The following is a 17,478-nucleotide window of genomic DNA, read 5'->3' as shown; positions in this document are numbered from 1 at the left end:
CTGTGAGATTCATATAAATAGTTATTGAAGATGTTTAATCTGACCCCAAAAGAAGTTTTGAGAATATCTCAGAGCAGCTGAGAATAGTAGAACAGAACAGCTCAAACACGAACAGCTATTTATTTGGAACGTTTGCTGAGGAAAAAGACGAGGTAATATTCAAACAGGTAAGACAATGAGAAAGCTAATTAGAAAAATGCATAATTTATATCTAAATGTGTTTTGCAATACTTCATGATCAGCAAGACACATAGTGATGTGCCGGATAACTAATGAGTTTATCAGATGCATCTGGCTCTAAATGAGTTTGCAACTATTTTTCAAGAATTGAAAGAAATGTAATGTCAGGAAATGCACCAAAGATCTTTTTCTCTTCCTTCCACTATGGCAAAACTACCTGAAAGCTATAAAATCTAGGCTTTTTCTTAGGTTTAAGTTAACATGGGTTTTAGGCCTCTGGTGAAATAACCACAGTGCTTGGCTTACAAATGTGAATATCACAGATAGGATGATGAAGGGGTCACCAGAACAGAACTATGCCCAATGTCATCTTCCTGTGGCTCAATGCTGCTGATTGTTCCTTCTGAACATGAGTACTAGAGTACTATCGATAGACCTTCTGCAGGATCAATAAGGCCAGTAGATCTCTGCAGCCTTCAAATAGAAGATATGCTCCACCCTATGTAAAAGTCAATACGGGAACCTTTCTGTTGATTATGTATGCAGACTGGGGTTAGAGGGAAGACAGCTCTTCCAGTGCAGCTAAAGGAAAGCCAAAATGGTATCAACAAAATGGCTAGTCTCCCCACTTCTCTTTTAGGAAGTAATGAGAATGTTGTAAGAATGTCATCAAAAAACTTATTTTATCCTTTTTGATCTATGCAGTCCAAAGACAGAGCTGTTCAGAGCTTGCTGATACAATTATAAAAAAAAAATAAATCAAACTGCTAACTAGCATTTACCTTGTACGCAAGAAGTGACGTTTCCAGCTATGAGAAGCTGCAAACACTGGGTGATATAATGAAGATATAATTTATGGAATAAAACGATAAATACATTTGAAGCAAACCTTAAGTGATGTTCAGTATAAAATAGCATTTTAAAACTAACATATGGAAGATAATTGCAGCAAATAATTGTCCGTAATTATCATATAATTAATTCCTTGAACAAATGCAAATACTAATCAAATACACAGGGATATAATATGAGCTTATAAAGTTAAACCCTGCAAAGAGCTTCAGAAAAGGGAACAGCTTATTTGAATTCAAGAATTTTATGCTACTTAGAACTCAAGCAACAAAGATTAATGCTACAGTCAAGCCCAAGAGAAAAAAAAAGTAACTGATGAATAAGGAAAAACACTCAAGTGCAGAAGTAATAACAAAATATGCATTGTAACAAAAAATAGAAGACAAATAAAACCAGATCAATAAGAGCACAGCAGCATACAAACTAGAATAATTAATCCAAAAAGGGAAAAAAGAAGGAGTAGCAAGTGAACACAGATTAGCAGAGTTTATCACAAAAATACCTATTTATACGGTAAGAAAATACTGTACTGCATGAAACCCCCCAAATTATTGAAAAGTAACATTCTTAAAGTGAGAAGAGACATTTTAAGACAGTTTAGGATCAAATGCTGTCATTGCTTTTGGTAAGTGCTCATCATTTTTCAAGCACTGGCTCTTTTCTGAGGTGCTTAAATGGAAATCAAGCCCCTAATCAAACTGACTACAGTTTTGGGTGCTAATATTTATTCAGTATCTGGAAGCTTTGTATCTGGCTCTTTATAGCCACGAGCTAGCTCTTTAGGAGAACACAATAAGAGGCAAATTAAAACATTTGCTGGCCAATCAAATGAAAAAGCATAAGAAAATACTACCTTGTACAGAAAATGTTAAATGTCTTTCAAAATTTAAATGTGTCCCCCGTCTCAGTTTTCAGTTAGAAAGGACAGACAGGCTGGCTTATTGAAATAGAGCTACAAAACCAGAAATTCCACATTTACAGCAGAAATTGCAAGAACTTAACACACCGAATATTAAAGTTGTAGCTAATTTCCATAACAGAGCAGAGAAAAAATGGCATGATAAATCTCCAATCCATAAAATTGCACTTAAGAGGTCTTTAAATGTAAGTTATCCATCATGAGTATGAAGACTAGCAGATGTTTTAAAGAAAATATGAAAAGTGACCTAAGCAACTACAGATTGTTTAGCCCAACACCAATAAACCAAATTTCAAATGCAGGCAAGGGGGTAGATGAATTTAAAGGCAAAATAACTTTAACCAGGTAGAACATGTCAGACTATTTCAGGGTTTGGGGTTTTTTGGGTGTTGGGTTGGTTTTGGGTTTTTTTTGGGGGGGGGAGCAGTGGGATGATGGAGGAAGGGATTTTTTGATGAAAAAAATCAAAGAAACAGAAGTATCATAGATGCTCTGCCTTAAACCAAATTTAATTTTCATCATGAAAAAAGTGCTACATAATGCTGCAAAGCTGAAGGCAACCAACTTATCAACTTCAGGTCCACTTTAACAGAATGTCACATTCTAGCTACTTTTACGGAAAATATAAAGATTATCCCCGTGATCAAAGAAATTTTCCACGTTACTGTGTACTACTTCAATATATCCTGATTTCACTTTCTGGTTTTGTCAGTTTCAGCCTGGATTTTAGTTTCGTTATGTCTCTGGACAAATACTGGAACAGCAAGATTTCTGTGAGATAACAGATATAATGTGATACTACAAACAGCTTCCATCAGAGCCACTATCTGCACCAAAAGTAATTGCAAATCATAGAAAAGCACTTCATCTACAGAATGTAACTGCTTTATTGTAAAAACTACACAGAGTAAGTGTAAATGTACAAATTTTCATTTTAAAACAAAGCACAATTAAGTGTAATTACATGTTTTAGGACAAATTTTTTGTTTTGATAGGTTTGCAAAGCTATGATTTCCTACTCTAAGGACATTCTAGAGAAAGACAATGATGTCTTTCACATCATATTGTCTTTCACAAAATACTTTCACAAAAAAATTCATTGCATTTGCTGAACCGCAATAGCACAAAATTTCAGTGGACTTTAGCAGCCTAAGTAGTTTAATGAGAATATTTTAAACTACTTTTTAAAAACAAACAAACAAATATTAAAGGACGGAGATTCCTAAAATAAAAGGTCAAAATATTGAAAAGCAATTATTTATCCAGGAAAGAATTTTCTTATATATGTGTGTTTACGTGTGAAACATCACTGTTATCAGTAGGAATGTGTTTCAAATCCACTTCAAGTGAACAGAAAGAACTTTCCTGACATTAGACTATTCATATATTTAACTGTCTAATGACCTGTAACCAAACTCTGGAGAGATAAAGTTATTGAATTCTTCATTCATGTACTTTGCAAAATTTAAGTCATTTTTAGACGTATTAAAAAGTATATTAAAACCCCTATACACACAAATAAAACATTTTTTGAAAGATTTCTCTGCTTCTCTCAGTTTTGGTTGATGATTCATGCTCTCAGATATTATGTGGAGTTGAAAGACTCCTAATAAATCTTTTTTAAATAACAGAAATATGAAGTAACCCTCATAACCTACAGTGCATGCCACAATGCAAAGCATTAAACCAAAATATATTACTAAGTCTCCTTTCCCAATGTTTTTTTTTCTTTTAAAAGTAATTTTTTTGAAGATGGGTTTAGTTCATAACTAATTAAGACATTAAAAGGAATTGTGTTCTTTAAAGAAAAACAATCATAGCTGTACCACGTAATGGGAGCACAGAGCTCCAGTCTTTGAACCCTGTAATGATCAGTAATATTTTCTATGTAAAGTTGGAATAAATGGATTTTGCATTGAGAAATGACAACATATGGGTTGAGGTGGCCTGGAGATTGTGAAGAGAACCCGGGTACAAAGGATTTTGTTACAGTAGTAATGTGAATTATTAGTATTATAAGCCAGAGGATGGAAACATGCCCACTTTGTCCTTTCCCTTGGTTGTGCTATGGGAGCTTTTCTTCAATGGACGTTTCTTGAGTAGACTTTTGACTAAGCAGAAATGACGGTTTTGCTGGCCTTTTTTTTCCCCCCTCTCTTTATAACCTTATCTTGTGTTACCCTATTTGGGAGTTACTAGAGAAGGTTGATAGGTTGCACATTTTTCCAGAATGAAGATAATGTTAAAAACTGTGAAAATATCTAAACATCTTGGGTAAAATTACTGGGTATAGTTACTCCAGAAGTTAGGATTTTGGGCACATGCTTTAACTGAGAGGATATTTATTGTATTTCTAAATTATTGGAAGAGGGAATCATAGATATTTTACAGATAACAAAATCAAAATTAAAAAAATTGTTTTAAAAAACAGCTTTCTATGCCTTTTCCCCCCCTGAGAATCAACCTTCAGAAATGCTTAAAAAGCAAAGGTACATTGCACAAGCTGAAGAGCTGAAATCCTAAACAAAGACAAGTGTCACAGGTATGAAACATGGTGTAAATAAAGCATGAATCCTATTCACATGTTTCATACGTTCTTCTGCTCTGAGAGTAACTTTCAGAACTTTGATAAAAGATGTTTCCTAGCAGTCAGTTTTTGGAGAGGTTCATTGTGCACCATGCAAATCTGCTCATTTCTTTTAAAAAGAAGGTTGTTACTAACTTCTTCTTACCAAACCCTTAAAACATTCACTTAAAGTACTCATTTTGAAATTACTCAGTTTAAATAGTCTTCAAATACTAATCTCATAAAGTAACATTTATTAAGATGGAAGTTGCCCTTTTTATTGCCTTTTATTTCAGAAAATAAAGTATAATTCACAGTGATTAGAAAATGAGCTCTGTGTACAAAATACAGTATATTTTACTGGAGAGTAACTTATGAGAGGTGCTATTTTTTCCAAATATTCCTGTAAGTTAGGGAATTCTTAATACCTATCTGAAGATTCTACTGTATCTAACTATACATGGTATTACCAGTTCTTCAAAATCTTTTCCCGTAAAACCGATAACCATAGAAGATTCTTGATATTTGTACATGAGGATTAACATTGAGGCCAAACAATATGGGAATGACAGAAGTCTGAATATAAACTTCAAACACACTTACCTTTACTGGGTCTGTCTGTGTTTTGGAGGGTGGTCTCCTATATGGTGGAAAAAACCACAAAAAACAACAGTGGAAATTATAATCTTGCATTATTTTGTTAAAGAAAATACTTGCTTTTGGGGCAGTCCTTCCTGAGGTGAAGAAACAAATTAGCAAGTTATCACTGTAGTATTTATTTTTATTTATTCTAAAAAGAGAAATAGAAACAATAAAATTCACCCTAATACCTACATATACATCACCAACAGACAGACTGATGTTTTTCTAGAGAAGTACATGTCTGGGATAAAAGCTGTTCCATATGCCTACTCCTCTGCTATTAAAAAATGTCCTTTGATATTACTGTTCTTTGACAATAAAATAAATTCTAGTCTAAGAACCAATTAGTGCTATTCTAGAACCAATTCTGTTCTTTCATATGCTAAGTTTACGGTCTTAGAAAGTATGTGGAGGGGTCCTTTTCCAACATGCATTTCTTGCTGTGCAAGTGTACACAACTGTCATTGGCAGCAGAATGCCTGATTGCTACAGCTTTGGTTTTCTATCAATCAGCTGCATAAATAAAAAGTAGCCCGCTCTTTTTTAATGGTTTTTTTGGCAAACAATTTCATCCTGGTCGATCCCATTTACAAGCTGCTGAACTTTCCTTACAGCTGCTGAACTGATAGGAATGCAATATCCACTTTCGTTTAAAGTTGAAATCATAGAATCATAGAATTGTTGAGGTTGGAAGGGACCTTTAAGATCATCGAGTCCAACCTTTAACCTACCCTGACAAGAGCCACTTCTAAACCATGTCCCTAAGTGCCCCATCTACCCTTTTTTTAAACACCTCCAGGGATGGTGAATCCACCACCTCCCTGGGCAGCCTATTCCAATGTTTAATAACCCTTTCAGTGAAAAAATGTTTCCTAATATCTAATCTAAACCTCCCCTGACATAACTTGAACCCGTTTCCCCTCGTCCTATCAAGTTAGCCAGCCTTTCAGAAAGTCCACTCATTAAATTTGCAAAGATGGGGTCCTTTTCTTTGAGAGCTTAAAATCTTCTATATCCTTCCTTCTGATTGCCCTCTTACCTGCAATATGACACACTCCACACAAGACTCACTGGCACTTTTTTTTTTTTAACTAGGGAGGGAGAGCAGGAGAAAGATTCCACAGCTTATTTCCTATTTGAATGTGGTACTATTCATGGGTTAACTAGACCAGCTTTGCCTTTGCAAAGATAAATATTAAAGCCCAAAAAGGCTACTGCAAACAAATTTGCAAGCTTCTTTTCATGCTAGGTCTCCCTTTAACAAGATTTGTCATCCTTCCCCCCACGCAAACTCTTCATATATACCCATCTTTACATGTGTCAAAGGCACTAATGCTGAAACTGACAGCACTGAGCTGGCAAACAGCTGGACACATACAGTGATTTTCTGTACTGCATTTCAAGGAGCAGTTGTTGGAGCTATACTGACTTGGAGCTGCTTTTATGCTTTCTCAATACAATCTGGGAACATTTTTTGAGGGGCACACTGACATAATTTAGAGATTCCGAGTGAGTCAGACTGGATAGCACGCCACAACAGAACCTAAAGCTTGCACGAGGTCATTATGCTATAACCCCAGGCCTGCCCCAACCCTCCCGTTACAGACTACCTTGCATACACAATACGAAGGGACCTATGAATGCTTCCTTAGAGGAAAGCCTTAAAGCTTTCTACTTTAATTCCTAGCTGCAAGAAAAGTCTTCCTGCAGCAGCTTATAGCACCTCCACAGGCCCAGAATAGGCTTACGAACCTTAACTCTATCAAAATTTCACGTGTTCTCTGAACTAACTAAAGGAAAGAGTTGAGAGAAGAAACTACTGATTTAAGAGTCTCTGCCCAAAAATAGGAAGTACCAAATAATTTAATACTTCTAATTTAATTGCAGTATTCTTTATTGAGAGAATTTGAAAGTCCCATTTTTGCACCACATAAATCCTAAATTCTATTCCAAATCTGCCGTGGGTTTTTAAAAGAATGTTCATGAGTCAAAGCTGGGGACAGATCTAATATAAACAGCAATTAAGAGAAAAATACAGACATTGTTGAAATTGTTAACAGTTGGTTGAACAATTTGGTAGTTGAATTATATTACGCCTTACATGTGCCTTTTTAGATTAATTTCTTGCTTTTCTAGAGCAAATGAACTGAAAAGGATGCAATAGCATTTTGCGATTGCCCACATACTTCAGCTCCTGTTTCCAGACTTCCGTGCATACAACTGTGCAAAACAAAAGGCAAGCTGTGATCACTTGTCATGTGACATTGACAGTCACACCCCAACATCTGGGTCTGAAAAATCTCTAGTAATACATGGACTAGCTCTCCCCTTTCGTCTGTGACTTCAGAAGTACGCATGCATAGAGCTCTCGTATTTCTGCACGGGAGTCCACAACTTGCAAGATTCCAATATTGCCAAATTTCTTGTAGGAGTCACAAGGTTTACCAAACAGGTACACGTCAACTCTATAATTTCTCAAGTTTCTTCTCAGAAATCCTGGGCATGTCCAAAGTATAAAAAGTATCAGATCTACTGTACAAACCTTGGAGACTGTAATGTCTGCACCACGAGTCTGGCATTTTCTGCCAGACTTACTGTTCACGGACAGTACACACGATCCATGATTCTAGTAGGGACATGTGGCAGATTATTATACAGCTACTTTGTTGGTATTAACAGCTGGCAGCAAGAAGGCCTGGAGAGATACAGAAAATCCTCAAAAACTGCTTCAAAAGAATTTCCAGTAAAGGAGGAGAATGTACCCTGGAAAATCTGGATGCTTAGTAACGTTACTTAAGGCAGTTTAAGCTGTGAAAGCAATCTAACCACAGTTGTGTAGAGTCTCCTGTAGGCTCATTTACTCAGTTTTTGGAGAGCAAACATAACATAGTCAAAAGCTGTCTGCTTCTCTAATGGTATGGGATGATTTCACCTACCTAAACCTCATTGATATTGAGACAACTGGAAGTGTCAAGGAAGTTCTCATCCTGTGATGCTATTGCCTCAGCATAGCTACTAAGGCATTGGCACAGAAAGAGAAACTAAAGTCATTTTTCCTCCTTAATGAACACACATTTCCTGAAAGGTCAGTTCTGCTGCCACAGTATCTGATAAAGAAAGAATTAAAAAAAAGACTTGGATCCAGCTGTGAAACACGAAAGGAGGCACACAGTTAAGATTCAGGGAGAATTCAGTTACTTATTGCTCTTCCTACAATCAATAGGAAATCTGAATGCAAAATGTGAGGAAAATTCCCTGGTTAACTTAAAAATCTAATTTATCATGAATTATGTTTTATATTCATTAACACATAGTTGTAAAAACAATGGTAATTCATAAATTTGTAGCTATCTTGTTACTTTCAAGGATTCATTTGTATTGTTCAGCCTCCTAACTATATCATTATTTTATTCAAATCCACCAAATAATATGTTTTAAAATCTATCTGATGTTTTTATAAAACCTGTATCCTTTTCTATTGTAGAAATGATGCATGGCAAGACTTCTTACACCAGTTCTACTGTAAAAAACACCAGCCGCCTTCTAAAAATAGGCTCTCTGGATACAACTGCAGGTGAAGGAATAAAGCTTCAAATACATCCATTCTAAAATTAAAAATCCATTTTAAATCTACCTCCAAAATGACAAACATGACCAAAATATTGCTTAAGATCCAACTCTATTAAATTTCTAGGTTTGATGTTGACCTGAGAGTTATATCATCAAAGGGTTTTGCATCTATAGTCACTTGGGTGCATTCTTTTTTTGCCTGCTCCTGAGTCACTGTTTCACTAATTGGAATATCAGTTCTAGTTTTAGCTGTGATGTGGGAGAAGGTAAGAGAGGCAGCTTTTGAAAAAAGGCAGTGGTACAAAAGAACAAACAGCTGCAAAGTTGTGCAGAGACCAAGGTATCGAAATGGCTTAAAAATACTGGATTACCAACACAGCTTCTATTTTAGTCAGTCTCTAACGTTGGAGCTATGTCAGTCTGTGTAAGCAAGTAGATATTTATGGGCCCACCAGAAAGATTCTCTCTACCACAAATGTCTAAACTGAGATCTCAAGTCCCTCTTCTAATTCACGTGCCTCATATCTCATGTGTACTTTTACCCTGAAAAAATAAGCAGGGAATTTTAATTTTGTGCAGATTGAAGTAATTTTCAAAACTACAAAATTAGTAAAGAAAATAGAGTTTCTACCTAGCTGTCCTGTTAAATAAATACCAATTCACTGGGGTTATGAAATACGTCATAAGAAGGATTAAAATGAGAAGAAAAAGCTTGTTATAACAGAACAGTCTGGAATGTTTATGGGGAACATGAAAAAAGCACACAACAGCGCATGCAAACTAAATAGACTGATATCAGCTGTAAAGCAGAAGGTTAGACTGATCTTGCATATTTAAAAGGATAGCACTGAAGTAAGAAAAATTAAGTAAACATGAACATTAAAGAACGAAGGTATCGTGTTTATTTCGCTGGGAGAGAGTGGAGAATTTAACCCATCTGCTCTAGAAAGTAGCATTGCTGGGGAGCTTGACACTGAGAAGGTATAAAGAAAAATCAGAGTGTTCTGCTTAAGACTTCTGAATATAGCAATCAGCTAGTAATAGCCATTGATGGTAAAAGTATTTGGATTAAATTTTTCTTGCTGTTACTGTTCAACACTTCCTCAAACAGAAGGCAAAGAGCTTTCTTCTCAATGGAATTGGAGAAAACTCATGTCAAAAAAGCCATCACGACGAAGAATACTCAAGAAGGCTTTTGAATGACAGAGCTACAAGGAAACACTACTCCAGGATAATCTTTTTCTCAAAAGAGTTTGCCAAAATTAGTTACAGAAAACTGCAAGACATTGTGCAATTTACATATGATGGCCTTTTTGCTTTTTTCCTCACCACAAAAGTGGATGAGGAATAAAAATGAAAGGAAAAATCAAATTCTGAAAAACTTCTAGTTCAGGAAGCTATTATTCCACAAATAATTTTTTCCAACCAAATGGAACAAGACAAAAATCTACTTTCACATGCATTTCAATGCACCTTACATTTATAAATTACTTAGCTTCCCACTGAAGAAGAACAAAAGCAAGCCTCTTCATTAAAGAGCTGAGCCCTATTTTATGAAGTTTTTAAATGAAAAATTCACAAAAAGTATTTTCTTAAAACAGTGTGATACAAGATCAATTTAACTGCCAAAAATAGATATTTTTGAAGATTTTTTTTTTTTTTAATGCAAATCCGCAAAGCTTTCAGAACTGTAAAATCAGAGGGAGTGGGTAATTCAGGGGAAAAAAAGTTTGAAAAAAATCAATAATAAAACATTTCTACTTTTTGGCATGAATACTTTGGAGACATGAGGGATAATGCCACATCTTTTAACTTGATATTCTTCAAAGAAGGTACATCCAGCTCCTAAAATTTATTACTAGTCTCTGTTTCTGTGACAACAGACCTTAGGAACAGTGAATCAGATATTCAATGATGTAACTTCATACAGTTTACATTGGAGTGAATTGAAATATGCCAATTTAAACTTGATGAAGATCTGGCACAGCAGCTGACTGAATTTCACTCAGCTTAAAGCATACAACTGCTGCATCCCAAAGACTTCCCCAGTCTATATCAAAGGTTTTAAAGCAGACATCTCCTGAATAGCAATTGCACAGTTTAAAAACTGAGACAAAATTATTCACACTCTGTGCACTACCATGCAAAATTCTACAAATTAGCCATAACCTAGTGCATTTGGGATATTAAAGTTCCTGTTTCAGTGTTTCCTTTTTTAATCACTAGTTGATTTCAAAAATAATAAAAAAATATAGATGTATATTATTATTATTTCAAGTTTTAAAGCTTTGGAAAAAAGCTCTCCCATAATGAATCTCCCAGAGATATCCACATAATTTTGTTGATTAAAAGATTCAATATGTGAAATAAGATTTTTAACTTGTGGAACAACATTATTTTATTTTGCATTGTGTACAAATGCAGTCCTACCTACTGCATGCTGCAGCTATTAACAGGCATAGCATTTTTCAGCTGAGATTTAAACTGAGGTAAAAGTAAGGTTCAAGTACAAGTCAATTAGCTGCTCATGACTTCTTACATTTCATGTCTGAATCAGGTTGCCCTCAGACGAAGTCACACCCATGCCTTCTTCCAACCATCCCAGTTTTATCAATCTCTCTCTGTCTCTTATATTTTCTTACTTGCCCTTGCCTCTCCTTGACTGCGTGTCCTGCTGTGACAGACCAGCTTTCTACAATCACATGGTTCTTACACTATTGGACTAGGGAGAAAATCAAAGTGACTTTTATGCTTCCAGCACATAAATGTCTATTAATTTGTAATTAACTAAATCTATAGTTGTACGTCTAGACAGAATGAAGTCTTGTAACCAATAGTTATTATAAATTGTAAGATGCCACTTACAGCTCTTTTTTACCCTGCTGCTTTTGTAATGATTTTCCTAAGTTGCAATCATTAAAAAGTCTTTAAAAAGGTCATGAAGTACTAATTACACTTTTGTTTATAAACCATACACAAAATACAGAATAACTAAATATATATTCTGTTGCAAAGAATTCTTCTTCACTACAGAAGTACCTTATTGGAAACTAATAAATACTGAATAACTATATCCACATGTATATTTTCTATACACACAATAGACATAGAACAGTTTAAAAAAACATGACTTTCAGATCTTGATACAAAAATGGCATTACAGTATACTCTGAAGAGGAAGCATAAAAACAGACCCTCCAAAAATTACATAGAAAATTATTTCCATTTTATTTCAAAATTTACTTAACTAGATTATGCTTTCTTTATTCATGAAGATACCTAATACTATCCTTAACAGTATGTCCTCGGTCTTCAAACACATTTTGTAACCCTACAGCAGTCACTACACATCAACCAAATACCACAAATGTTATCCTCAAGTATATTTATCAGTTTCTCCCAGAAAAGAAGAGTAGAAATTTTAAAATAATTGGCTCTAATTGGGTCTTTACTACAGGATTGTGTGGATTAAGAACTATGTTGCTGTTTTTCCTTTATGCAGCATTATGGATGAATACATTTTATAGGGTTTTTTAAACTATTTTCTGTATTGTAAGCATATTGAATGTAACAGATACGGAACGTAACAGATACTCATTCTTTATTTGGGATAGAAAATAAAGGTAGAGGGGAGAACTGTAGTAAACATTTACAAGTTGAGACTACACTTTCCCCAAAGTATAATTGGTTTATCAAGTTAAATCCAGATTTTGAGTATAGCTTCATTGAAAGCATTTGTATCTTGCCTACACTGCTTTTCCCCTCAATTTTCTTAAAGTCAAAAAAAGAAATGTTATCAGATGCTCTTATGAGCAGTGTTTACTGCAATAAATACGAAATTGAAGAGATGTTTGCACTGCCAAGTTGAGTTCTTTTGTAGGTGTTGAGCAAATAAAATAACTTCAGTGGAACTCTGTTTGTTTTGTGTCTCTATTTCTCTATGTTGCTAATTATTTCCCTATAAAAAAATACTGTGCATGAAATAGTGTAGTGTCTAGAAACTCTTTGAAAGTATACTTTTTTCTCTGTTCAACATATAAGATTTAAATATTACAAGGAGCATTTTGTTAAATGTTTATCTAAATGCAGACTTTGGTAGCGTATATAAATAAAAAGGTACATAGCAATTAAAAAAAAAAAAGCAAACCAGCAAAAAGGGAAAAAAAAACAACAGTAGTTAGAACTGTCCGAAGTCACCCAAGTAATAATGTTTTGCTGAACTTGGGTAAGATTTATCTTATCTATCTTGGATAACTACTGTGGAGACTTCTACCTAGTAACCAGCATTTCCTTGGCTAGCTTGGGCAACCTGCGGTCAGTGTGCTGCATCTAGTGACCCTGTTTGGAGGAACGTCACTCTCTCGGGGTGTCGCTCAGGAAGCTCGAGCATCTAATTTACGACTGAGGATTCCCTTAGAAGGCAAAGCATCTGAGACTTAAGAGCAGGTAAACTCAGCATTGAAGCTTTAACTCTTTTTCTAGATCTAGCCAGAAGTCTTTCAATTAAGAACCAAATGAGGATGCCATTTTAAAGGCATCTGTTTATAAAGTTTACATTTTTCAAGTAGCCTATGTACATCCTTCACTGTAGATGAAATACACTAATAGCAATATTAATCCATGAAGTAAACATTTATTTATAAAGACCCCTGACTATCTCCTTAAGACTCTCTCATCAAATTGATTTTAAAGAGTAAAACCAAAATATTTCATAGCGTTAGCAATAGGACTTTTAGAATCTGAGGAATAAATAATAAAAAAATAAGGTAAAAACGAAAAGCATTAGGAAAGATTTCCCACCCAGTACACACCAATATAGCTATAAAGTGGAGAGAGTAGGGAAGTTACTTCAAAACTTACTGAAAAGCCTTTAAAAGCCTATATTTAAGTATCAAGTATTTTCTTTTTTGTCTTTTACTATCCTTTGGAATATAAAACTAGGTCAAGTTTAAAAAAGTTAGGAAAATTATTACCTGAGAATAATCTTCTGAATTCGAGTGTCTCCCACTTGGACTTATATCCACATTACTGTCATTTACATTTTCATCACTTTCAGTAACAGAAGGGAGACAGGATAGGGAACGAAATCCTTTTTTGATGGTAGACTGTGGAAAGTGGCTAAATAATAAAAGAAAACTCAAACATTTTAATCCATACATTTACTTTCAAATGACAGTCTTCATAACTACTATTCTTAACAGAATTTTGTCAAAATAATTTGTGCCTCCTTTATTTTGACAGCTTAGTATGGCAGCACAAAATCTATATCTACATATATTATCATTACTGGCTTGGCACTACATGCATATCTACGCTCAAAAGACCCGAACTGTTGCCCTCTTAACTAACCCCCAAAAAACGAAAACCCAAGTCACTTGAGGAAAACTAGATGATAACACCAGTAGTGAATAAATGTCTATGGCCCCTAGACAAGGGAAAAATTTATAATATGCATTACTTAAAGAGAGGTAGGGCAAAAAAAAGTGGTTTTTGTCAGAACAGTTTTTTGTCTTTTCCCTCAAAATAGGTCTCCATAGCTACCAGACAGCTAAAACACACGATAACCAAGGAAACCTGTGCAAGGCCTATTCTGGCTATAGTAAAAGAAGACTTTGTTGCTACCTTGAGTGAAGGCAGAAGTAAAAACTGATGGACATACAAATAACTCTTCGCTTGTTAAGAGAACTAGGCGAACAAGATCAAAACAATGCTGTACACATGCCAGTTAGACATAAATATCTAATTGTGTTATTGCAGCAATAAAAAACAGAGAAAAATGTAAGCATGTGTTATCTAACCCCCTTCTTAGGGATTGAGATAATGAAATATCACGATCTTTAGCAGTAACACAGTCACAATTATCTTCCCTTTGAGTGTTTCAAAATATTTTATTAGAATAAAAGCAAAAGATTAAAAACAGTTTCAGTCCCAATTGTGTATCTAAGTCCCTTATCTTATTTAGGCAGCTAAGTTACTTTAATGAAATGCTAATACTTGCTATATATTTTTGTTGACTACCTGTTAATTAAATCACAAGAGATTAAATTAGCTGATTGTCATGGAAACTTAGCACATTAAATAAACTGTCCTTGACAAAATGGGGTAAGTTGACCATGAAACAATCTATTAAATACAAAAATCCCAATATAAAATATGCTAACATGCAAATACCGCAATATCTTAATTATTATTCTCTCATTCTTTTAATAACCTATTAATAGATATTGGTTAGAGCATTTTTATGTATTTCTAATCCTGCTATTTGAAAACAAACAATAATTAATTACATGCATTTTTAACCAGTAAAACGCAACTGTATCACCAAAGCTATGATTTTCCCAGAATATTCCAAGGTCATTCTTCCATGGACAAATATTGCTGTTCAAAAAAAAAAAAAAAAAAAAAAAATCTAACTAGCTTATTATCAACCCATCCAACCACGATGATCAAAATGCAGAACATGTCAAGTATGTAATTTATTCAGTTTACTTAGAGATGACATAACAAAAGGTGTACACACCTTAAAAAAATACACACACCTCCAACAATTTACAAATTGTTGTTGGACTCAGGCATGAGAAAAGAAATATCCTCCAAAATAACATGAACCTTTTGGCGCTCACTTTGGTATGTGATACGTATGGTATGTGACACATTCAATGCTTCCTCTGTCAGGAGTTCAGTCAGAATAAAAGAGAGGAGATTAATAATTCTAGCAGGGGCCTAACAAATGTTCATGTCATAAACTGAAACCTGACAGCAATGTAATATGCAGTGGGTCACAGTGAAAGAACAAGGCCCTAATACACCTAATGGTAATACTTCTTTTCTTGTCAGTGAGCAAGTATTATGCTGAACATTGAATATTGACTAGAAGTGGCGTATACATCAATTTCTGAAACTTCTTCTTTAAGACACCCTGTTTAAATACCCTGGTTTTCAAGGGTTTACAGGACTTCCAAAGAGCCTTAACACAAGGAATTTATACAAAGTCACGTTTTGAGCATGAGCTGCTTCACCTGCACTCTCAGGCTTCTTGTAACAACTATAATGAACAGAGAACAGCCTGTTCTACTCATAAACGTTAACATCCATTGTTCTGTGCCAAATATGTGATGCCCATGAAAGTACTGACTGGCCAGTCAATGACTTCCTTGTTATGTGCAAGGATTGAAAAAGACCAATCATTTGAGGAAAAAATTGGAAGATATCAAAGAATATTCCTATCTCTGGTGGAAGTGATCTATTTAATATTCTGCATCTTCAGACCCACTGAGGAGGGAAACTGGCAAAGTGTTTTTGCCTGACAGAGCTTCCCGCCCTTCAATGTTGCATGCCCTGAGAAGCGTGCATCCAAACAGGGGACTGTCCGCACAGGGTTTGACAAGTAGGAACCCACCCTTCAGGTGTGTGCATGCCTGTGTGCATCCAGCGTGTAGATTAGCCAATTGTAGGGAGCAGCATATAAAGCTTAGAGCATCCCAACTTGCATCTCCAACAGCAGGTGCGTGCAAGCAGAAGAACCTGCACTCCCAAAAGAGAAGGCGTGCTTGTAACCCAGAATGCCAGAAGGATGCGTGTAATTGCATGTGCATGTCTCTGTGTGCGTGATTAGAAATTCTCGAGATTAGTTACAGAAAGTTGTTCAGAAGTTTGTATGCATTTATTAACATTTTGTAAGCGTCTATTATAGTGGTTTATCTGTTGTATTGCTGATATTTGTCTTCAATGTATTCACTGATTGCCAATTAATTGTGTGACATCAATAGAACAATAGAGCGTTCTGATCCTGATGTGCTTAAACTACATGAATTAAGCAGTTTTGCCCTGTGACACAAGTAAACAGAAGCCATTGTGCTTTCACAGTGAAATGGACTATCAATAGGATGTTAAGGCTGAATCCACATTGAATACTTACATGTCTGTGGGTATTGTGATAAGATTCAATTTGTAATTCAAAAATACACTAGCAATCTCAACATGTTCTTCAGGTTTCTTTACCACAATCTCTGGAAAAAAGCAGCAACTTTTAAATTATATATTCATAATAAATATTTAATACTATAATTTTGACACATACTTTCCATAGTGGATTTATCACTCCTAAATAATTCCATTCTCCAAGTATCATTGCATACACTTGAATGGAAGAGAACAACCAGGGATGGCTTAATGACATACCATGAAAAAATTAACACTCTGATCCTCAGCCTGCAAGGTGTTAAGAGTTCTTAAGCCATATGCAAGGTTATCCAAGGTAGCTCAGAATGACTATGTCAGCACATTCTGCCTTTGCTAATTTCCTCTCTTTCTGATGCCAGTATATTTTCCTAGCATACCTGTAACGCTTTCACATTCACGCTGTCTCATATCAGGCATTTAACTCCATTATGCAGTACGGACAAGCCCTAGAAAAAGTTTACCCCTAAAACTATGAGTTGTTGTAGCAGGACTAGTCACATACTTTAAAGGTTTAAAAGGTGTTCAGAAGCTTTCATGGCTTTTCATCAGAGAGCTCCTGTGTTGCTTTGATAACACTCCCTCTTCATTTTCTCCAGTAGAGTAGAGTGCTTTTTCAGAGATAAATTAAGACACTTCTCAAACATTTAAGAAATAATAGGGCTAAGGGGAAGTAATGCAAAATTGGCAAAAAAAAAAAAAAAAAAAAAAAAAAAGAGAGAGAAAGAGTAATCCCTAGGTAAGTTATATGGAAATTAAGCTAACAGATGATAAGTAGGGCTCTGAAAAT

At 35.0% G+C, this 17,478-nt stretch overlaps 1 protein-coding gene across 1 annotated transcript in view; it reads right to left on the bottom strand.

Annotated features, from left to right (window-relative positions):
* ADGB (androglobin) overlaps window positions 1-17,478 on the bottom strand; it is a 117,608-nt gene that overhangs the window by 55,571 nt on the left and 44,559 nt on the right. Inside the window, exons 12-14 of the mRNA XM_063329255.1 lie at window positions 16,648-16,738; window positions 13,703-13,847; window positions 5,121-5,157 (exon numbers count right to left, since the gene is read on the bottom strand). Coding sequence (XP_063185325.1) covers window positions 5,121-5,157; window positions 13,703-13,847; window positions 16,648-16,738 — 273 coding nt within the window. The remainder of the gene's footprint in view (window positions 1-5,120; window positions 5,158-13,702; window positions 13,848-16,647; window positions 16,739-17,478) is intronic.

This window comes from Chroicocephalus ridibundus, chromosome 3 (assembly GCF_963924245.1).
Source record: "Chroicocephalus ridibundus chromosome 3, bChrRid1.1, whole genome shotgun sequence".
NCBI lineage: Eukaryota > Metazoa > Chordata > Aves > Charadriiformes > Laridae > Chroicocephalus > Chroicocephalus ridibundus.
The sequence above is the reverse complement of the archived record's forward strand: the minus strand, read 5'-3'. Positions and strand labels throughout refer to the sequence as shown.